Source organism: Peromyscus maniculatus, chromosome 4 (genome assembly GCF_049852395.1).
Source record: "Peromyscus maniculatus bairdii isolate BWxNUB_F1_BW_parent chromosome 4, HU_Pman_BW_mat_3.1, whole genome shotgun sequence".
Lineage (NCBI taxonomy): Eukaryota > Metazoa > Chordata > Mammalia > Rodentia > Cricetidae > Peromyscus > Peromyscus maniculatus.
Window position 1 is genome coordinate 46,954,398 of NC_134855.1, and position 23,696 is coordinate 46,978,093.

At 42.3% G+C, this 23,696-nt stretch overlaps 1 protein-coding gene and 1 long non-coding RNA gene across 2 annotated transcripts; one reads left to right on the forward strand and one right to left on the reverse strand.

Annotated features, from left to right (window-relative positions):
- Window positions 1-1,085: 1,085 nt before the first annotated feature.
- On the forward strand, window positions 1,086-23,386 carry Dhrs9 (dehydrogenase/reductase 9). Its single transcript, XM_042275430.2, has 5 exons — window positions 1,086-1,269; window positions 13,175-13,553; window positions 14,705-14,963; window positions 17,732-17,895; window positions 21,651-23,386. The coding sequence occupies exons 2-5, from the start codon at window positions 13,232-13,234 to the stop codon at window positions 21,872-21,874; spliced, it is 969 nt and encodes a 322-aa protein (XP_042131364.1). The 5' UTR covers window positions 1,086-1,269; window positions 13,175-13,231; the 3' UTR covers window positions 21,875-23,386.
- On the reverse strand, window positions 1,258-4,942 carry LOC121828669 (uncharacterized). The gene is made up of 3 exons (XR_006071144.2): window positions 3,488-4,942; window positions 2,880-2,989; window positions 1,258-1,778 (listed from the first exon to the last, which is right to left on the reverse strand). It is a non-coding gene; the product is annotated as an uncharacterized LOC121828669 (long non-coding RNA).
- Window positions 23,387-23,696: the final 310 nt, after the last annotated feature.

Here is a 23,696-nt window from a genome sequence, read left to right on the forward strand (position 1 = left end):
GGCCGGAATTCTCCACCATGGCACGCAAATTGATCTTGACATTTAATTTTTCTCTTTAAGTCTGTGTGGGGAATTTTTGGAAACAGAGCTGCACTGAGCAAGGTTATTGAGTAAAACTTACTATGGCATAACCTTTTCTTTGCCCTTTTCTCTTCAGCCCTCCAGGACCACCCAGGTGCTTGAGGGCTCTCCCCCTTGCAGGTATAATAGCCTGTTTATACGGAGGATTAATTATCATAGCTTTCTTCGGACGGATTTAAGTCCAGGTTTTTCTCTGAGGCCTTTACTCTGTCTTATGGGTTATTAAAGAGGAAGAAATAGATGTGGCATGTATTGGGTACCCCAAAAATTCATTGGGATAAATTTTTCTTTTGTTGCTGTGGAGGGAAAAGGAACCCAACCCATTTAATTCAAAAGGCAAAAGCCGTGTCTAGACTCCACTAGAGGGATGGGCCCTTTTCATTCGCTCGTTCCAAGTAAACAGTAACTACTTTTCAAGAAGGCACAGAGAGCAGAGGAAGTCGGAGGAAGAAACGCAGCATGAAACTAAAAGTAAAACTTCAGCACACCTTTGCCTGCCTGTACAATAGAGAGCTGGGAGGTTTGGCAAGCAGGGGGGAAGGTGGGGGCATCTCACCCCCCACCCCTTACAGCTTCAGCTGGCACCAAGGAATGCCAGGCCCTCTAGGAGAAGCACTGGAAAACGCCAGCTAGGGTTGGGAGGGGTAATTCTTTCCAGTTCTCGCTTCCAGAGACCCTATCAAGGTGTTTTGTCATACCTTAAAACACAAATTAGGAGCCACAAATTATTCCCAAACTAGGCTTCCTATGTTGATCTTCTTGCTGATAAATGTCTTAAAAAGCAAAATGGGAAATGATCCATTCGACGCACCAGCCCGTTCACAAGGTGCCTCTTTGCACGTGGTTTCAGTTGTCTCATTTGGTCAAGAGAGTGTAAGTCATTTCTCTAGCTAGTTACTCTTAACGTATAAGAAACACTGACGACTCCTTTGGAAACCTGTGACCCACGGTCTCTCCGCCCTCCATCCACTGAGGAGAGACTTAGTCACCGCTTAGTGTTGCAATGGGTGTGACTCACAGAAAGAAGTAGAGAAGCCGTCACACAGAGCTCTGCAGACGCCTGGACACCTTGAGAGGATCAGCTTGCTTCGGACGGGCGGCACTTCCTTCTCCTGGGCACAGCAGGAAGGTGGTAATCAGCTGAGCAAGTCGCCAGCAGCTTCTGCAACCCCAGCCATCTTCAGAGAGGTAACTGGTGATTGTTTGGTCATTTGTCTTTTGGCTTACCATCTCAACCTGAACTCTCCTTAATTTTCCATGCTCTTACAGAATGAATCAAGTTGTCTTCCAGCTGTGGTCAACTTTTTTTTTTTACTAGAGTATGAAAATGATGGCAGCAGAGTCCATCTCATAAAGAAATGATCTCAGTGTGACCCAGGAAGCTGGCTGAAATTCTTCCAGGATTCAGGACTCTGAATAACCTGTAGCATCCTGTAGTCACCACTAAATCCTCTCTGTCCCTCTCCCTCTCTCCCTCCCTTCCTCCTGTCAACCCTCCAACCCTGTTTGACACCAACTGTGACTCTTGGGACTATTGAGAAATTGGAGAGTGCAGAGATCCAAATGTTGTGGGCATCTTAACAGAGCGTCTCAGCAGTGGGAGCAATGTGTTGCCAGCTGCAGCCTGATGCATTTCTCTCCCCCCCCCCTTTCCCAATATCATCAGTTTCCACGAACACATGTAGACGAACACTAAACTGGAAGAGAAAAATATTGGGAATGAAGAAAGGATATTTCTAAGGTGTATGCACACTCTGATTCTTGGTTTCTGGGTTGTTGGGGGGAAAAAAGAAAGAAAACAAAGACAAAAACAAACAATTTAAAAAAACCCCAAACAAAAAAACTCCTGCTCAGATAGTCACTCCACATTTTATGATAAAGCGACTTGGTATTCAAATGCCCCCACGAACATTTGATTTTTGGCAGGTGGGGGCAATAACTCTGTAAAGCCCCATGACACTCTCAGCCCAAAGTTAGGGGTTGGACTTTTTATCTTAGTGTCACTTGGCACATATTAGATGCTCTGAAACATCCTTGGCCAGACGAGGCACAACCTGAGAATGAAAGGCTCTTTTCTTGTCATTGCTCTGCATCCTTTCACGTTTGAAAATGGTGCCCACTTTTTAAAATCAATCTCAGTGTTTAAATACCAGGAAAATTTGTTGCATCATTCAGTTCAAGAGGCGAGACCCTAATCACAAATGTCACTTTCTCAAGGGGCAGCATTTTAAAACACTAACATTTTCACCTGGAGTAAAGCTAACTGTGGCTGAAAGAAGTACCTTGTTGCACTGATACACACATCCACTCTATTCTGAACTTTCTTTGAAGCTGTGTGACCAGGAATTATAATAACATACAGCATACAATCCCTTCCAGCTGGCAGTTACTATTTTGTGGCCGTAACTAAAGAAACTGTAGATTTAACAGTGATTCCCAGTGTGCTCTTACTATCGGGAAGCACACAGCAGACCAAGAAATGTAAGGGGACCTGGGGTGGTCCATATTCATTAGCCAAGATGCTTAGTAAGTTGCTTTAATTTAAGAACGTTTTCCTCAGACTTGAGTGGGTTTGTACACCTGGGGAGGCAGGACAGCTCTGGAAAGCTGCAGAGGAAGCATACATGCCCTTCTCCCACCACACACCGGGTGTGGAGCTGCGCCCTCCCGCAGGGATTATGGTGAAATCTAACTAAAGATATGATTGTCGTCATCGTGCTCAATATGGCTTTCACCAGATTCTCAACAGGAGGGGTCATTGGCTTCATTTTTTAATTCATTTCAGGTTTTTCACGTACCTGACTTGTATCTTCTTCTTCAAGTGAGTACACTTCCTTACGTGTGTGAACTCATTTGTATCATCATCAGGCTCTGGTGAAAAGCAGAACAGATGTATCTGAAAGGCAACCTAGGTTTTAAAAAGGAAGAATTTTTACTTCAGTAAAAAGGCACAAAATAGGCCGGGCAGTGGTGGCACACACCTTTAATCCCAGCACTCGGGAGGCAGAGCCAGTCGGATCTCTGTGAGTTTGAGGCCAGCTTGGGCTACCAAGTGAGTTCCAGGAAAGGTGCAAAGCTACACAGAGAAACCCTGTCTCGAAAAAACCAAAAAAAAAAAAGGGGGGGGGGCTGGAGAGATGGCTCAGTGGTTAAGAGCACCGACTGCTCTTCCAGAGGTCCTGAGTTCAATTCCCAGCAACCACATGGTGGCTTACAACCATCTGTAATGAGATCTGGCACCCTCTTCTGTATACATAATAAATAAATAAATCTTTTTTTTTTTAAAAAAAAGGCACAAAATAAAAATGAGCCCTGAGTAATGAACCATATATGCAATATCTAAATATAAGAAGCACGCGTGTTTCATGGTAGTCGTTATTAAGAACACTTGCATAAGAAAACTCACAAAATATTTCAGGCAGTCATCACCAAGTGCTTTCTATTTGATGCATCTTGGCACAGCAACTCAGTTGTTGATCCGGAGACCGCAACAATTGAAGGTAAATAAAGATGTAATAAACTCCCGGTGTTTTCTGAAAGAAAGTCTTCCGTGGAATTATGTGGACATGGAAGGAGCTGGCTTGGGAGGAAGCATCTAGAAAGAGCTTTCCTGTCTAACGAGGACTTGCAACGTTAGCGTCTATTTTTGTCTCGTCGCCCAGCTCCTACCGGTAGAGGAAGGCATCTGATGGAAGGAAAGTCAAAGGAGTCTATTTTCAGATTCTTACTAAGAAACCCAGGAAAAGAAGCCAGAAAGCAGAAGTGGGGCTGCTGTGGAGAACGGTGTTTTCTGACAGCTGCTGACACGTGGCCCCTATGTTAACACTCGACGTGAAGAGGATAGTGAGTCTCCTCTCACGGCTCCTTCTGAATCTGTTGTACGACAGCGAATTTCTGATAAGACATTTCATTCCTCCTAGAGACTGACAACGTGTTCATTTCCCCACAGCTCTTCCCTCTCCTCTTACGCCAGTTAAGGTCCCAAGGGGAAAGTCAGTTCAAGAGGTCTTTTAGCAAACGTTCTAATTTGTAATATTCAACCCAACTCCCAAGATATCATGATAATTGAGATATATATTATGAGATTTATAAGATATGACCCTGAACTTTTTTTTGTTCTGTTTTTCCCCTTCCTTCTCTCCCTTCAGTTCTTCCTATTGCTCTTCTGCTTAAGGCCACACATCACACACGGCACAGAGGTGATAAAGAGGTGGGCACACAGCCTAGGTGCCAGAGCCCAGTGGGAATGGATACAGCCCAGGTGGGATCAAGGGGTCTGTCCCAGAGTCACCTCAGCACCATAGCTTGTACCCTGAACCAGTCAGCCTGCGTTTCTGAATTCACCTCTTCTCTGGAGAGATTTATTTATTTATTTGGGGGCTTTGAGGAAGGCTCTCACTATGTCACCTAGACTGGTCTCTCCCTCCTGTCTTTGCCCTCTGAGTGCCCAGATTATAGACATGAGTTATGACTCCCAGCACAAAAGGAAATAATTTTATCATGAAGTTTAAGATAAATATTTATAGGCTCAGGCAACAGCCTAGAACAGGGTTTCTTAAACTTTCCCCAATTTTGGCCCCTTTGCATCCAAAGAAATATAGATCTATATAGTCCCAGATGTATCGATCTGTAAAATGGGCGTACAAAGCAAACACATTTTGACAAACCATAAAGAAAATTATTTTGAAGCAATTCTCTTGGGTACACATAATTTTACCAATTATTGAAGATGAAAACAAATTTGCATACTGATGGTAGATGTGCTTGGTTATTTAAAAATAAAGAACTATGTCTTATCTAAATATTTGGTACTACAGGACACAGCAACTTCAACATTTTTCAGAGTTGACTAACATTTTGACTTTTGATTTTGAATACTGAGAATGTCATTTGGCATAAATATGTAGTACAAAATAGCAGAAAGTTATTTAAGGCCATTTCAGAATTGCTGAAAATTTTGTCCTAATCCCAAGCCCAAATTCATTTAATGATTTTTTTTTAATGAAACTCAAGTCAGCAGCTCAAACAGTAATTTTTTTTAAAAAGTACTTGCTTATTTTATTTTTGTGTGTATGAGTGTTTTCCCTGAATGTATACATGAATACCTGGTACTTTTGGAAGCCAAAAGAAGGTGCCAGATCATCTGGAAGTTGAATGCCACTATATGGGTGCTGGGAGTCAAACTAATGTCCTCTACAAGAGCAGCTAGTGCTCTTGTCCACTGAGCCATGTGGCCATCCCTTCAAATAGTAATTTTTAAAGTCAGATGGTCTACCACAGTACAATCCAAAGGCATACCAATGTGATATCTACATGAAGAAGAATGACCGTAAGAAAATATTAAGCCCATCCTTTCTGTGATTTAACTATTACATTCCAAAGAGCAGAAAAATCTCCTACATATACTAAAAATTCTGCACGTCTTCACATACAACAGTCTGGAATCTGAGCCAGGGTTTTTAAGGCAGTATTGGCTGGCACTGCAAGCACCAGGCAAAGTGTGGGTGCTGAGTTCAGAATCGCAGCTGCAGTGAAGTCATTCCATGGAACAGAGACAAGTGTGGGTGGCCCCAACAACCTTGGATCCACTATGGTTTTGAAATAGTTTTTAGTCATTGCCAATTCAAAACCCTCTCATTATTGTCCATTTTTTCTTAATTCCTCATTTAGTTACACAACCCCATATTGGATCTTTATCCATGGTTTAAAACACTGTGGCATTCAGTCAACCACAGCCATTACTCACTTGTACCTGACTTTATTAACCAGAAATCTGAGGACCACGGATTTCCTAGGAGCACTTGCCAAACTTTAGAGGGTCAGTTTGCTACCCAGCACAAGCTGTTCATGGTCCCAACTCAAAGGCTCAGTCAGAATCCAGGCCTTACAAATGTTGTGAGTGCTAATGTGGTCATTTTTAAATAAAAAATGGTATGATGTATAATTTGGTCTTTTGGAGGCCTTCTATCCTCAGAGTAAGAGAAGTAGATATTTTTTAAATTGCAAAAATGAGTGCTTGCCAAAGCAGGATATGAGCAATTTTATAAGGAACGAGACCTCTCCACTGAAGTCATAAAAAAATATAGTCATCAAGGAGACATCACTAAGAAAGGGATGACTGGATTTCCAGATAAGTGGTCCTGGACACAGTGACCCTCTGGACCTTCAGAAAAGACCCTCTGTGCCAGCAGTTCTCAAGTGTGAGCAATTGTGTCTCCTAAGGGACATTTAGCAATGTCCTTTAACACTTCTTTAGCAGAAGTGTTTCTGACATTTGGTGGGTAGAAGCCAAGGATGCTCCTAAGCATGCTGTAATACACCAGCCAGAGCTCACATTGTTAATTACGGAGTCCAAAATTATCAAAAGAACTGCAATTGGAAAGCTTGTGCTTACATACGAGCAACAGTCAGAGCAGTCCTTTCAGGCAGGGAAAGTGGCTGGTTCCTCCCGTGTAACAGGCATTAAACTACGTTAATTCACCCGTTACTCTCTGGCAAAAAGTGTCCTGTAACTGTTCTACCACTGGGAAAAGCCTAGAGAAGATGAGTAAATTGCTCCGAGCTCTCTGGGGTCTGAACTCCTGAACACTGCTCTAATGCTGGAGGGAACAGTTTGTTGTGAGATAAATGGAAAGATAGAGCAGATAAGCACCTGCAGCGCCTGAGGTCAGTGCCCCCCTGCTAAATCGCTGGCATCGGGGAACTGCAGAGGAATGGCCAGAGTTCGTGGAGAGTGGTCGAGGCAGTCCTGTCAGCTGTGGTTACTGATTTACTTCTCAGGTGAGCTGACTGACGGACTGTCAATCCCTTGCTCTACACAGGTCATGTCCTGGAGCTGGGACTGTTGTTCACGGATGGTTTTTTGGCCAAAGCACTACTAGGGTCAAAGATAACGTGGTGGTTTGTTGCTGACCTAGTCCAATGACCTAGAAGAACGCAAAATGCAGAGACTAGTTGGTAAAGGAAGAACTAATGCTTTTAGATAATAATAAAGACAGGTTTCACAAGTCAATGATCCTCAAGCAGGGTTAGAAGTCACTAGGAATCAAGCTACTAGCTGTGACACCAACCTCTGTGATGTCCGTCAGCCCAGAGGGCCGCACCATGACAACGCATTTTCAGAGGGCGCATCCTTAATGACTAAAAAGTTCCCTCTCTGCTTCTTGTCACCAAGGGAAGCTCTGTTTGTGTAGGGAGGAGGTCAAGTGGGAAGTGGAGAAGACGAAGCAGAGCTGCTTAGGTTTGAGTTTTTCAGCGATTGTGAAAACAGGCTTTCCAAAGGATAGAAGGCAGGCAGGCGACCCAGGTCACTTCAAAATCCTGGCAGTTTGTTTTGTACCTAGAGCCCGGCGCAGTTCAGTGAAGTCTTCCTGGGGGGAGGGAGGGGCTTCACTCATATGGGGAGATTGACTCCAGGGCCCCCTCATACATGGGCATCCCATTCTGGATTCTCAGATCTCTTGTAGAAAATGTCATTTGTGTGACCTGGTATCTTTCTGCACACTTTAAATCACCTCTAGACCGTTTGTAGTACCTAGTGTGAATGCTGTGTAAATAGTTACACTGTTGTCCAGGGGGAGAGAACAATGGAAAAGTCTGTGTGTTCAACTGAGTTTCAGTTTCTAAAACTACTCAGATCTGCAGTTGGTTGAATCCATGGGTGTAATTTCATACTTACAAAAAGGTTAAAAGAATGGTACAATTTAGAGTTTCTAAACATTAGCATTTTACCACGTTTTTACTCTCACTTTTTGTATATACGTACAAGTTTTTATTTATATTATATACAATAACTTTGTATTTGTTTTATTGGATTTTTATTTCTTTGGTTTGTTTTGCTTTTGAGACAAGGTCTCACTATGTAGCTCTGGCTGGCCTGGAACTCACTATGTAGACCAAGCTGGCCTTGAACTCACACAGAACCGCCTGTGTCTACCTCCTGAGTGCTGGGATTAAAGACCTGTGCCCCCAGACCCAGGCTGAACTTTTTGAAAGCAAATTGAAGACAAAAAGCACCTTGATCTTTGAATAGTTCTATATAAATTATCAAAAAAGCAGGACATTTTTCCACAATATGATTTTCAAAGTAAAATTGATCAAGGTTACAGATGTTTTTCAAGTTTCATTAGTTAACATAGTGATGTTATTTCTGAGAAAGGGAAAAATGTTTACCAGCCTGCCATTAAGTGTTGCATTTTACTATCTCGTCAACTTGGCATCGTTGGTCCTTTTTTCCTTCATGACTGGTGTTCTAAAGAGCACAGGGCATACCCTCTGCAGAACGGGAAGTTGGTTGTCTATACATGATTAGCTGGGATTTGTGCGGGGAGCCTTGCTTATTGGTTTGCTCCCTAAGAATACCAACTTATATCACTTCGTTCAGGTGATCTCTCGGATTTCTTCACTGTGAAATCACCATTGTCCTCTTTTCATTTAGTAATTGTCTTTGGGGGACATCCCTTGAGATTCTGTACTGTCATTCTAACATCTATTGATAACTCTTGCCTGAACCAATTGTTGCTGTGTCAGCAGCTAATACTGATTTTCTAGCTGCATTCCTCCTTATCAGCTGGAATGACTTCCTTTTCCTTATATAATTACTTATTGATACTCATTGAAATGACTAAGTTCATATCATAGTCAATGACTTAGGATCCATTATGATCATTATTTGCATTGATGCTCAACTGTGTCATAGTTATCGGGTAAAGATCCTTCCAAATGGTTCTTAATGTGTTTTTGATGTGTGCCCAACATTCTTTGAGCCCTTTCTTTCTTTGTAGCATAGGACACTCCAGGATCATTTATACTTCCCCAGACTAATTTCATCCTCATATTGGCTTCTCCAAAGATTATAATGTTGAGAAAATGGGCTCTGGGGCCTTGGTCCATTCATTGTTCTTAGGTTTCCCTTATACTTTACAGGTAGATCTAGGTAGATCGTTGTCCATTTATTTATATATCTATGTACACATACTCAAGACCATCAGTTGATGCTAGGTCTTCTCTCTAATTCAACTCCACAGGGCCCATGCCAGCATCCCCTCCCTTTCCATCTTTACAGCTCCTCTCTTTGAGGATGTAAAACCTGACATCTATCAGCCATATGTAGTTACTCATTTCCTCAGTCAAGTAATGTGAAGTTCGAGGGTTGTCTGTTATCTAGTCATGGTGAAGACATGGACTTCATGTGAAGTTCGAGGGTTGTCTGTTGTCTAGTCATGGTGAAGACATGGATTTCATGTGATTTTACTTGTTCTTGTTGAAACACATGTATTTGTGGTGAAGATACTCTAGAAAATTTTTATTTACATGACTGTAAGTATACATACTTTTCAATACATGAATTAAAATACATAGACTTTTAAAGGAAGCCTGCTATGCTGAGATACACCAAAGATATTTAAAAGGTATTTCACTAACACATAATAGTACTGTGGAAGCAGGAACAATAATCATGTCTTTAATCCCCCTCATTCCAGAGGCAGAGGCAGGCAGATCTCTGTGAGTTCAAGGCCAGCCTGGTCTATGTAGCAAGTTTCAGCAGCCAGGAATACATAACGGACCCTGTCTCGACAACACCAACAAAATGGAGACATACACCATATTTTATGATAAGTAACATAAAAATGCTGTGGCTGAGGCCAGATGTGGTGGTGCGTGTCTTTATTCCCAGCACTGGTGGGTGGGGGAGGGGCAGAGGCAGGCAGATCTCTGAATTCAAGGCCAGCCTGGTCTATCAAGCTGGTTCCAACAGCCAGCGCTAAACAGAGAAACCCATCTTGGAAAATGAAAAAAAAAAAAAAAAAGTGACTGTAATAGATGACAAAATCTCAGGTACTACAAAAACTCCTGAAATGTGTTGCTGGTTTCATAACTGAAAGATGTGTTAAGTTTCAATAACAAATTAGAAAAAAATACAGAGATTCCCTTCCCTGTCTGAGTGGATCCTGCCTTGAATTCTAAGCACGGACTATCTCCAAGTTCTCTAGGAACCCCCAGGGGCTTTCCTTGACCTCCATATCCTCCACCCATCCTAATTCAAGCCTCTTGTGTCTGGTCACTCGTCACTCACATCATCATAGGAACAGCATCCACCTTCACAGCCTCCAAGACTCCTGGTCCCCCAGGGAACCCACCAGTCATTTCCATGAACAGAGGAGGGTATGAGGGGAGGTGATGAAAGGAACAACGACTTCAGGAGTCAGAGGTTGTTTTGGTCCCAGGACTTTCAGCCTGACCTCTTAGCACCCCTGGCAAGGTGCCTGTGTTGACTATCAGCTCAGCTTGGACACTGCTCAGCCCCAGCAGTTCAGAGTTCCAATTCTCTCACATGGGACAGGGCAGGGCTCCAGGCTGCCATGGCCTTGGCAAATCACCTTGGATCTTTGAATCTGGTTTATCTTCTGTAAGTGAGACAAGCCATATGCTTTCCACAAGACTAGAGAAAACCAGAGAGCGGGCAACTCCCCAGTGCAGAGGCGTTTGCCAAGGTGGGCGACAATCTCCCTGTTTAGTTCTCTCGATTCTGCCCCCTGGCAGTTACAGCCTCTGTCGTGGGGACATTAAAATCCACACATGTTTGGCTTTCTTCAAACGACTTCTCTGGAGATTTGATTTACAGTGAAATTAGACATCTCAATACTCAACAGCGATCAAGGGCAGGCTTAAACAAAACACTATAATTAATTAGATTTACCAATATGAAATGTCATTAAAAATCTCTAAATGTGTCATTTTGTGAGTGCTTTCTGCTTAGCCTCATAATTATACATTTTAAATTATTATGTATTTGAGGAGCAGAAACCCGGCTGCATGGACATTTGTATGCAACAAATCAATTCCTGCACAAACAAGGTTTGGGGAAACTAAACCAAATTATTAACTAATTTAGAAACCTGTTTTCAAATGTCTAGAACTGTACCAAGAGTCAGCTACATCCCCGTGCTTCTCATATTTTAATATTTCTCACTGGTTTAATATCTGTCAGTAGATTTTTTTTTATTTCTTTCTTTATTTGTAAGTCCTTTAGGAAAAAAAAACAAGAGGTGGAAACGGTCCATGTTTCTCCTTAAAAAGTAAAGAGGATATATTGAATTACTTTTTACCTTAAATATACTATTGCTTATACAGTGGTAGTAGTTAAATATGTGTATTTGAAATCTTATTTATGCATTAGTTTATCGATGCACTTATTTAACAAAATATTGACTCAAATGTAATAACCACTACTTTAAAGAGGTGGGGGTGGGTAGAGAGAAAAAAGAAAAGAAAAAATTTCTTAGTATCCAAAAATAGGCACGATTCTGGAGGCATCCACGCAGGTCTGCACTTCAGTCCGTGGCTGTTGGTTTTCTTCTGTGAAGTATTCCAGGCCTGTGTGATTCTGAGGAAGAAGGAATCCAGGACAGGGACACTGTTTGGGGCTGGGGAGATGGATCAACAGTGAAGAGCATGCCCCACTCTTGCAGAGGGCCTGAGCTCTGTTTTCAGCACCCGCATTAGGTTGCTGGCAACCACCTGTAACTCCAGCTTCAAGGGATCCCATTGTCTCTTCTGACCTCTGCAGGTACCTGCACTCCAGTGTACATCTCTCACACACACACACACACACACACACACACACACACACACACACACACACACACACACACACACAAATTTAAAAAAAAATCAAAAAGGTAAATCTAAAAGAAGAAAACTAAACACACACTCTGTAGACACAGCAGGGAACTTTCTAGGCCTCTAGGTTACGGGCAAGGAAAGGCTCTTTCCAAAGCTGATGTTCTCCCTGGCTCTCTTCCCTACACTGACTTAGGAGTTAACACAGTGTTCCTGTGTGGAGAGGAAGCTGGCCTCTTCTCCTATTTCCCTTGTCAGAAACTGGAAGGGCAGGGCCTCCATGACCTCAGACCTGAGGCAGCCAGAGAGCAGCAGCAGCCTGCCCTCTGACCCTTACTGACTTCCTCCTGCCAGGTGGAGGACCACTCCACAGATGCCGATGCCCACGGTAAGCATGGCATGCTGAGGGAAAACAGAGTCACCGGTCCCTCAGGAAGGGTACAGGAAATCCTTCTCCTGCTTGATACCAAGTACTAAGCTCCCCGCTAGTCACAGCAACATTAATATTCCAGTTGGCTCTCTTCTAGGTAGTTTGGTCAGTTTTACAGTATAAACTTCTTCATCTTATCCTGTTTATACATGCCTTTATTTTTCTTACAAGAGGTTAGTGTTGAAGACAGAATTTAAAGATTTGAGATATCAGGCATTCATTTCCACCCCACTCTTTAACTTTCTGGGATCTCTCACTTCAGTCTCTCCTGAGCCATATGGAAGGGGAACTCTAACTCATTTACTATGAGAAAAATAGAAACCGCGTTGGGAATGTTTTCTCAGTGACAGCTGCGTTAATGCTCTCCTCTCCAGATTCTGAAAACAACTGGGAGTCTAGCGGAACAAGAAGACTGAGCTGAGCACCCTAGCACAGTGGTACTCAAGCTGTGGTTCGAGACCCCTTTGGGGTTGATGACCCTTTCACGGGGGTCACCTAAGACCATCGGAAAACGCAGATATTTACATTACAATTCATAACAGTAGCAAAATTACAGTTATGAAGTAGCAATAGAAATAATTTTATGGGGGGGGGCGGTCACCACAGCGTGAGGAAGTGCATTAAAGGGTTGCAGCGTTAGGAAGGTGGAGAACCACTCCTCTAGTTGATTTTGATCTTATTTTGCTCTCCAATTTCGCTAAATGATGAGATGTAAGATCTTACTGTGAGACTCTGTCTCTCAGACGGGAGAGTTCGTATGTGAGATTAACATCACTGCTCTATGCAGCTCTGGTGGATCCTTCCACCCAGTGACCTGCGCCAGCTTTGCATCCACTCCATTTCTTCCCATCTGGATTTGCTGGATTTTGATTTGTTTTGGCATTACCTTAAAGAAGCAGTGTGATGTAGATGCCTTGTCTTCCCAACAAGCAACCGAATAATCATCTTAATACCTGTCTACTCATATTCTCTTAAAGAGCTCACGTTCATCAACATGTGATTGTTCCAATTTGAATTTTCTCTCTGATTTTGAACATCCAGGACACCATCTTCTATTGCACATGAGAGAAGCATCCCTGTCACATACAGGAAAAGAAAATGGTGTTGCTGTTGTTTTGGGTGTTGGCCCTCCTCTTTCTCTGCGCTTTCCTGTGGAGTTACAAAGGACAGCTGAAGATAGCCGACATCACTGACAAGTACATTTTCATCACTGGCTGTGACACAGGCTTTGGAAACTTGGCAGCCAGAACTTTCGATAAGAAGGGGTTCCAGGTCATCGCTGCCTGCCTGACGGAATCAGGAGCAGCTTCTTTGAAGGCCAAAACCTCAGAGAGACTTCATACAGTGCTTCTGGACGTCACCGACCCAGAGAATGTCAAGAAGACTGCCCAGTGGGTGAAGAGCCATGTAGGGGAAAAAGGTAAGAGAAAAAAGATGTGGGATGGGGAGGCTGAGAGATGGGGAAGCAACTAAAGCAAAATAAAATGAGTTCATGGCTTAAATGGCTTTTCAAGACAATGTCTCCTAAGGCCCAGCAGGACATTTCTTAATCTCCACCCAGAGCTTCTGAAGAATGCCAGTGTATGTGAGATGCGACCTAGATGGACTGCGTAGAATCCCAGCGTGTGATCCTAGAACAGAAATGAATGCCCTAACTGTCCCTGACCTCCAACAACATCACAGCAAAGGGAGCTGAGGTTCAAGTCTATAGGAGAATATGAAAACAGCATCCAGATCACCCCTTGGATTACTTGGGACCCATATCTCAAAAGATGGGTTCCAGAGTTCATACATCTTTAGTGGTCGGTAGAACAGGACCCAGGGATGTGAGGATAGGGGTCTTAAGGAGTCCAAGCGGTCCAATGAGCAGCAGACAGTCCCTCTGCTGTGGACTTTGTTAGATAGCTGCACTCTGAACTGGGAGAGCTTTGCCAGCTTTGAATATTGAAATATTCTCATAAGAAGAAGGTATCAGGGTTCATGAAAGAGAAAAGCAAATGCATGGGCTACAGTAACATCTTTAGCTCTAAACCTCTGAACCTTGAATGCAACAGCTCAGTAAAACCTCCGGACAAATTTTGGTGCCTGAATTCCAACACCTTTAGCAATACCATGTATTTCCTATCAAGAAACAGCCAAATGGGTGACTTATTTTTCTAGAACATTTCAGCATAAAGTAGGTTCATATCACGTCTCTGTCCATACAGAATATTTTATAAATATACACTGGCTGCACCATCTTCGCAAGGCAGGAAAACAGACCAGTTTTCTCTACATCTGAGATGAGAAATCAGAAAGTCTGCCTCAGAAAACATTAAAAAAAAAAAAAATGACACTTGGAGCCAGAAATAGAAGAGCAGTGAGACTGAATTCCAGTAACTAAACATGAACAATTTCAGCTTAGTCTCTCACTCTGTCAGCTGCCACCTTCCCAAAATGCAAAGCTGTTTCAAAGCAGGGATGGCTACAAAGAGAAAATAGTGCCGTTGTGTAAAGAAAGAACCGCATTTTCATCAGCGACGCCCATAGAAATGACATCTTCCATGGTGGCTCCTTTCTTCTCTGCTCCAGGTCTCTGGGGGCTGATCAACAATGCTGGTGTCCTCGGCGTGCTGGCGCCCACCGACTGGCTGACCGTGAATGACTACAGAGAACCCATCGAAGTGAATCTGTTCGGACTCATCGACGTGACACTGAATATGCTGCCCCTGGTCAAAAAAGCTCGAGGGCGCGTTATCAATGTCTCCAGTATTGGAGGCCGGCTTGCATTCGGTGGAGGGGGCTACACTCCATCCAAATATGCAGTGGAAGGTTTCAACGACAGCTTAAGGTAAGGTGGATTAACTGACTTAGAGTATAATTGATGCTAACACGCACTGGATACTTAGTATATATGAAGTATCCTTATCGCACTTTAAATATTTCTACTTGCCCAGGGTTACACAGCTGATAAGTGGTAGAACTGAGATTTGAACTTGAGTCTATGTTGACTCTTTCTGCTTTTTGTATTAGTGTATGATGCCCACAGTGGTGTGAATTTAGAGTCAACAGGTCAATTTGTCCAATAGAGAATCATGCAGGGTCAGTCACTCTATTGTTATTTCTGGAAGTTGTTAATGGGACAGCACCAGCTTATTCAAGCTTCCGGTAGAAAAACATCAGTTCTCAGTGGCTACGCAATACACTCTGCCTGTATCCAGCAGGAGAGGCAGGAAGGGGATGTTTGATTCCTCTTACCTGGAACCAGAATTGACGCTTTTTCAGTCAAGGTTCTGAAAAGAAATGACAGCACATTAAAATTGTATTAAGAGAACAGAGTTAGTTAAAGGACAATCTTCAAATGTGGGAGGTATGCAGAGAAATCTCAGAGGATAGGAATAAGGGCTAACACCAAAGGGCATTGTTATACAAGAACTGAGGGATGAAGAGACAGGGAAGTTTCTAGAACCTGGAGACACAGAGATCGACAGTTCTAGCTACATGAGGAATTATTAATTCCACTCCTTGTACTCCCACTCCTGATTCTGATAGACTGTGTCCACCAGATGCTGGGATACACTTAATGCAGGTCAGCCTTCTGGGACATAATGCCAGCAGAAAGGACTGGAGAAGTATGTGTAAGTTAAGTCGGTCGAGTCATATTGAGACAAGAAAGAGAAAAGACAAAATTGATATTGGCTTGCCTTTAATTCCCCCATTTGCTTATTCAGTTGGTATTTACTGAAGGCATATGTTAGAGTTTATACTCTATACCACAGATCTAGGAGTCCCTTAGTAATAAAGAGGATAGATGATCCCACTGAGGTCAATAGAGGTCCATAACTCCATTCTGCCACATGATCTAGATGCCAAGTCTGAGTCTCGTAAGAAATAAACACAATAAAATTCTTCTAAAACATGAACGTGAAGTTGAATAGCCTGGAGAACTTGTTAAATGTGTATATATTGATGGAGGTGGGTCTGGGATGAGAGCGGCGAGTTTTTCTACAGAGTTACCAGATGCTGTTGATGGCTCAGGGATCATCACACTTCAAGTAACAGTCATGGCAACCGCTCTCCGTCTCGGCTGACCTTTCGTTCCATTCTACAAAAAGCAGTACCATCACAACATGCTAGTATTTAAAAAGATATTTTAACTGGAGTGTTTGTAGAATCTGTCATGTAGCTATACACTGTCCTAAAGTAATCAACCAAAAGAGTTTATGTCTTTATGGACCCATAGAACTGGTATTTGACATGGAAATATGCATGCAGCCTAGTCCGGTGGCTGTTCCAGAATGTCTACATACACAGAGAAGGACAGAGGGACAACAGTCCAACAAACAGAGGACTGGTACTCTGACACTGTATTTGCTCAGCAAGCATATTGGTTTCATGTTAACTTAGCAACATGTTGGCCTCGTAAGCTATGGCCTGTCTCCTGTCCCTGTGACATTTTCATGAGTACAAAGGAAAAAGGTCTTCTCAAATACCTCCTTGGAACTGCCGTCTCCCAGATCCAATAGACATCGGTTGACAGTTGGGTAAAATATAATTAGATTTAAAAATAACATTTAAGATTTTAAATGTAATACACCTTTCAAAATCTCTCAGGGTTGAGCTGATTTACATTGTCAGTAAAATATATTTCAAATTGTGTAATAGTTTTGTTGCTAAAAAGCACAATCTGGAAAGAATTGAATTACATTTTAAGATTACAACTAGAGCTTATTTTTTAAAAAAATACCTTGTGGTGAGGAATGGGGATATAGCTTAGTGGCAGAGCTTTTGCCTTGTGCTACAAGGTTCTGGGTTCAAGCCTCAGCATGAGTAAGATGTCTATAAAACAAGTAATTGCCTCTTTATACATTCCTGGAGGAAATAGATATTAAATTTAGGAAATGATTATTCATGAACCGGTCTGCAGTATATTGTTTGATTGACAGGAAGGAGGCACCAACATCTCAAAGCTGTGACTCAGTGACTATGTAGACTTGAGGCTGTCTGTAGTGATGGGAGAAGAATCTTGCTCAGCAGCGCGGGGATCAGGGTGGCATGCCAGGGATCATGATTCTAGATCCTTCAGCATCCTCAGCCATGCTACAATCCACATTCCAAAACCCAAGGCAAACTTGTCCATCCAAGCCAGTCACTCATCCATTTCCACATTGGATACTGTGAGCATGGAGTAGAAATAGTCTTAACCCAAATGCTTACCAGTTTAATAAGAAGGATGTGGCTTACAGAGACAAACACTGGATTAGGGTGGGGTTATTCAGAGGGTTGTCCCACCCACATCCTGTTCTGTCATTCAGCCTCACTATGACCACCTTGAACTCCAGTTTCTTCATCTTCCAAGTGACGGAAGTAAAACAAGATGTTTGCTGCCAACATAGCCATTCTGAAATTCTGTGAAAAGATTTATGAGGAGCTAGTTAACAAGTAGTAAACACTCTCCAAATAAATCTGAATGAAACAAAAAGAAAATTTAAAAAAAAAAAGACTGAGGATGTGACTACAGAATGCTTCCCTACCATGAATGAAGCCCTAGATTGGATCACAGCTCAATGAAAACGTATTTTTTTAATTAAAAAAATTATTTGATTGTTCTTCTCACAGGCGGGACATGAAAGCTTTCGGTGTGCATGTCTCATGCATTGAACCAGGACTGTTCAAAACGGAACTGGCAGACCCAATAAAGACAACTGAAAAAAAGCTGGCCATCTGGAAACATCTGTCTCCAGATGTCAAACAACAATATGGAGAAGGCTACATAGAAAAAAGTGAGTCTGGGGGTAGATCTAGTGTCTTCTGGGATTCACTGTCCTGGTCATCATGAAGGAGTCACAAACATAATGATGGGGACCTTTCATAAGTCCAGTATCACCTCTCCATTTTCTGGGTACAATTGCATACTCAGAAACTAACAAATGCCAGGTGGTTTTATGCTCATCATTTCTGAATTATGTCATTTATGCCTCAAAAGGCGTGTTGGAGTAGTGAATAGGTAAAATGTCCTTTCCAGCGTGATACAGTGTCTCCTGGTCATGCCCAATATGAAGCCTGGCTCTCAGAGTCTTCATTTCTATACATATTTCATCTTATTACTAAACACAAACCATTCATTTGGCTTTGTTCAAGGATCTGTGGAGACAATGATGGACAATGAAAGAGAAGAGTCAGACTACGATCCTTACAGTCCACTCTAGCTGACTACAAAGAGTAGCCAAGTAAAACCATGAAACAATGAGACTATACAGAATCAAGAAAACAGATCCTCTTTAGGGTAACCCAGAGTCAAAAGTGAAGCTGATGGGGCAGTCTCTAATTGCCGAGGGAATACAGACCAGGAAAGGGACCCAGCTGATTGAGAAGCCTTAACAGGACAGGGCAGGTTTGAATAAGGATTTAGAATCCAGGAAAGAGTTATTCTGGTGGAGGAAGCTGTCAGAAGCAGGAACATATGGAAGGGGAAGTGGAAGAAGAGGTAAAATGAGTCAAAAGACTGAGTCAAGGGGAGAAATAATAGTAAAGATTACACAACGATGCTTAATACTGAGAACATTTACAAAGCCCTTGTCATGGCTCTAAGTGCCTCACACACCCACTTTCATTTGTTTACAACCCCCAAGCTCTATGGAGTAGATGCTATTATCACCTTCATTTTATAGAACTAGAGACCCAGAAGTGATGTGCCTGAAACCGCACAGCTAGATAGATGTGAACCCAGCACAATCATGTAGTGCATTCTTGGGCACTCTAACACAAAGGAACCAATGCAGTGAAGACTTCGGTCACAGTTCCTCTTAGAACCTTCCTCCCACCTCCAGTTTCCTGAACCAGTAATGTTTGCTTGATATTCCTCTTGCCGTCAGTAGAACAAGGTCCTGCCTCCCTCCATGTCACAGCACCCCTTCAAAATGTGACTCGGCCTCATCACTGGTCATGTAACACAGTGAACTATGACAAGGTTCAAGATCAGCAGTTTGAATGCACACCCAAGACTCAAATCAGAAACACTACAGAAGTTTTGAAAATGATAGACATCTCCAACCACCACCACCTCAATCTAATGCACACACAAGAAAAAGCCTGCTGAAGATTTCAACTAAAATGACTAATTGACAAACTTGTCAAAGAATGTCTCTCTGTAAGCTTAGAGCCATCACCATTAGAAGCTGTATTTCTTACACTCTGACTCTAAAGGTTTTAGGTAGGTCAAAGGTAAAACATTGAACTAACCCTGTAAGACTTAATACTTCAGAAACAAAGTCCTTCATTTAAAAGAGTTTTCTATATTAGATAATTATGGTGATACTGATAAGTACTTATGACTATATCACAAAATTCCAAAAAAAAATTTCCATTTAAGTACATAACAATTGTACACATTTATGAGGCATATCGTGATATGGATACCAAGAGCTATAAGCAGATCGAGGTGGCTGTGACATTGATTTTCTAAAACATTTGTCATTTCTTCAGGTTGAAAACATCCAAAACTTTCTTTACTAAGAAATATAAAAGAGCACTGAGCCCAGCTTTATATTGATTTGTCATATTAAATATTTCCAAGTCAGAATTCAGAGGTGAGCCAGACTCACAGTCCCAATGCAGACCAGAAATTTAAGGTCACCTTTCCTCATTTCCCAGGCTGAACAACAATGTAAACTAGTCATTAACACTTACTTCGATCTTTAAACAACTTGTGGCCACTCACGGAATATCATGGTCACTTATTAGGTTCTTTGAACAATTGGGGGCCTGAGATCTAACATGGTTGGTTTTCTCCCTGAGAAAACATGGCTCAGGTATGTTTGGAAGCACATGAATATCATATGGTAGTTCTACTTTACAGTTGTTTTGTTGTGGTTTATTTTTGAGAAAGCCCATACCATTTTCTATCATTGTTGTTTGAGTCTACATTATCAGCAACTGCCTGCACAGGATCTCCTTCCTCCACACCCTGGTCAATGCTTCTTATCTTTGGTCTCACTGCCACTCCAATGGTCCAATACGATATTGTGCTGTGGATTGAATTTGAGTACTGGAGCAATTCATGCACTGTGAATAATACACTCTCTCTCACACACACACACACACACTGGTGCTGCTTATGGCCTCTTGAGAAGTGTCTGTTTGGGTCCTTTTCATGTTTTAAAAATCAGATTGTTCATTTTTTTCTATTGAGTTGTTGGAGTTCCCTTTATATTTCTTTTTGGATCAAAATCAACCCTTTATCAATGTATGGTTTGCAAATAATTTTTCCCATTCCATGAATTGTCTCTGTGTTCTTTTAACTGCTTCCTTTGGTGCAGAGGAGATGGTTAGTCTGATGCAATCCTGGCCAGCCATCTTGGATTTTGTGGTCTTGTGCTATAGGGATCATCTTCAGAACTTATTACTTAGTCCAATTTCAAAAAGCTTTGCTCTGTGTTTTATGGTTTAAGGTTCTACTTAAAAGTCTTTGCTATGCTCTGAGTTGACTTTTATAGTCAATATGAGATAAGGTTCCAATTTCATTCCCTTGCCTGTGGATGGCTAGTTGTTACAACTCTTTTTGGTGTTTTGTTTGTTTGATTGTTTTTTTTTTGTTTTTGTTTATTTGGTTTTTTGTTTGATTTTTTTTTTGTTTGATTGGTTTTTTGTTGTTGCTGTTTTTGTTTTTTTGTTTTTGTTTTTTGAGACAGGGTTTCACTGGGTAGCTTTGGAGCCTGTCCTGGAACTCACTTTGTAAACCAGGCTGGTCTCGAACTCACAGAGATCTACCTGCCTCTGCCTCTCAAGTGCTGGGATTAAAGGCGTGCGCCACTACTGCCCAGCTACAACTCTTTTTTATTGAAGAACCCAGGGCTTCAAATCATTCCCAATCTCTTGTGAATGTATTTGCCTCGGTGGGATCTTAGGTTGTGACTCAAACACTTCATTTGCCTGCCAATTTAGAAGACTTTTCACTTCTGATTCAGAACAAATTTGTAGAGATGTTCGGTGGTATGAATGCCCTCTCCATCCAAATATGCACAAATGCACACTCATGCACAAGAATGTGTACATAATCCTATTTCCTATAACACAGTACTCTCTAGAAAGGATTAGGAATCTAAATCATGACTTCCTAGAGGAAGGCCCTCATGGACTCTGTACAGTATCTTTTCCCTACTGTCTTTAAAGAAACAGTCCTCAAGGTCCTAGGACCAGCAGCATTACTTGAAAACTTGTAGAAAATGCAAATGCTAAGACTGCGTGTCATGCCTACTGGCTCAGGAATTCTGTGTGTAGAACCCAGAAGTCTGGATTTTAATAAGCCCTCTAGGAGATTCTACTACTCACTCAAGCTTGAGATGAGACCAACTAGCCTAAAGAAGACACTGCAGCATCCTTTTCTGGAGAATGGAAACTCATTTCAGTGAGCCTCAATTATGATGGCAAATTCAGACTAAAAGTCCCTGTCATGTGTCTTCCTGTTTGTACCCTAGCCTCCCACTCTGCTTCTCCTTTTCTGCCCAAGAGTAAGCACATTTTTGGTCTCTTTTTATAGGTCTACACAAACTGAAAAGAAACACGTCCTCTGTGAACTTGGACCTCTCTCTAGTGGTAGAGTGCATGGACCACGCTCTAACGAGCGTCTTCCCCAAGACTCGTTATACCGCTGGAAAAGATGCCAAGACCTTTTGGATACCTCTGTCTCACATGCCAGCCATTTTACAAGACTTCTTATTGCTGAAACAGAAAGTGGAGCTGGCAAATCCCAAAGCAGTGTGACTCAATGGACGACAAACACCCACTCCAGGCTCTGAGGTTGACTGATTTCAAAGACTTATCTCAATCTCAGTCTTCACCAGACCTAACATGGACTCATTTAGACCATGTTTCTGTTTATAAAAGAAGGAGTTCCAGGGTCCCTTGAGTCTTCTTTGAAAATAAGGACAGAGAAGACCTACCACACAAGCCAGTCTTGCCTGATACTGAAGCCTTGCCTGAACGGTAGGATGAAAGGGTAACAGAAAGACTTCTCCCTCCAAACGGTGTGTGCTGCTGCCTGCCCCTTGCCGGTTCACTAATCCAGAGTGCTAAGCACTGTGTTTTATCAAAATGTTAAGCAATAAGAAGTCTTTCATAAGTGTGCCCGGTGGCTCTGGTATCTCACTGAGAAGAAGACTCCGGCTGGAACTCACTAGGTTCTTTTAAGCTTTGAAAGGAACAAGAAAGTGATAAAGCACGCTGTCACACAGAGCACTGGGATGAACAAGAGGCCATGAGAAACAGAGGGAAGAAATAGGACAGAAAAAGACAGGGAAGGAAATGCAAGGCAGGGAGACTCCAACATGAGCTACACACTCCAGAGGGACAGACACAGAGGATGCACCACCGCCACTGTGAAGTCATCCCATCTGATCTGTTGCAGTCAGCCACATCATGGCAGAAGTCCACCAGCTCTGTTGGCCGGGGTCTTGGCTCCATTTCACAGCTTCAGACTCTATGGCTTGCCGCCCTTTGACCTTTCAGATGTCCCAAGGCTGCCAAGATTTGCCATACTGGTCCAATTGTTCAACCTTCTAATTCTGTCTTTGTTTTGCCTTCTCCTGAGACAATTTTTATTTTTCTTATTCCTTTAAGTAGCTACAATTGGCTGTTTGTTCTGACCATAAACTAAGTGACATGCAGTCTACCATTAAGATCAAGCTTGCCAACTTGCATTTCCTGTGTTAGCAATGTGCCAGCTGGACTTCTGTTCAGCTTTTGAGTCCATCCTTCTTAGCTGTAGGTCTGCCATCAGCTTCCCCTGAGAGAAGACTCAGTGGACCACAATGGTTACCTGTTGGTTCAGAGATGCTGTGAAGGGAACCTGCTGCCATAATAAGCCATTCTGAGCCCAGGGGTACCAAACAAGCCGAGTCATGAACAAATGACTCTTTTCTGTGGCTGAAAGCGGAGTGTAGCTAAATCTTCCAGACTAAAGAGAATCTCTTCTATTTAAAATATCTTCAAAACCCCTAAAACATCTGTGGGAAGCTCAGCCCAGTATATAATGAGAAGAATCCCCAGCAAGCTTCTGAGAAAAATGCTCAAATTTTACCCTTCTCCACAGTATTAGCCCTAATAGTTCTTGGTGGCATAATACATCACAGACTCATTTACTGATGTAGAGGAAATAGCCCAACATTCTCAAAATGAAAAAACTCTGGTAGCTACAAGTTTTGTATCAATTTTGATCTAAGTGACTGCATCCTGAATTCTTGCATGCCAAACAAGACAATTCTGCTTTGTTTTTTATTATTGTTGTTGTTGTCCATTTGTTTTTTTTAAACTTATTTATTTTTATTTTATATGCATTGGTGATTTTGCCATGGCTGTTGGGTCCCCTGGAACTGGAGTTACAGACAGTTGTGAGCTGCTATGTGGGTGCTAGGAATTGAACCCAGGTCCTCTGTGAGAGCAGTCAATGCTCTTAACCACTGAGCCACCTCTAGTTACATTTTTCCTTAGTTCTGTGGTTCTTTTTGCCCTTCTTTTTGTTACCGGGACTCAGATATCCAGGTTCTCATGCAAGAGTCCATGCTGTACCACTGAGCCATGCCACACC

Bases quoted from the DNA above. Each gene is read 5' to 3' on its own strand.
- Dhrs9 (XM_042275430.2), top strand. From the start codon at position 13,232: ATGGTGTTGCTGTTGTTTTGGGTGTTGGCCCTCCTCTTTCTCTGCGCT. The intron at 13,554-14,704 runs GTAAGAGAAAAA...TCTCTGCTCCAG, and splicing joins GAGCCATGTAGGGGAAAAAG to GTCTCTGGGGGCTGATCAAC. The intron at 17,896-21,650 runs GTGAGTCTGGGG...CTCTTTTTATAG, and splicing joins AGAAGGCTACATAGAAAAAA to GTCTACACAAACTGAAAAGA.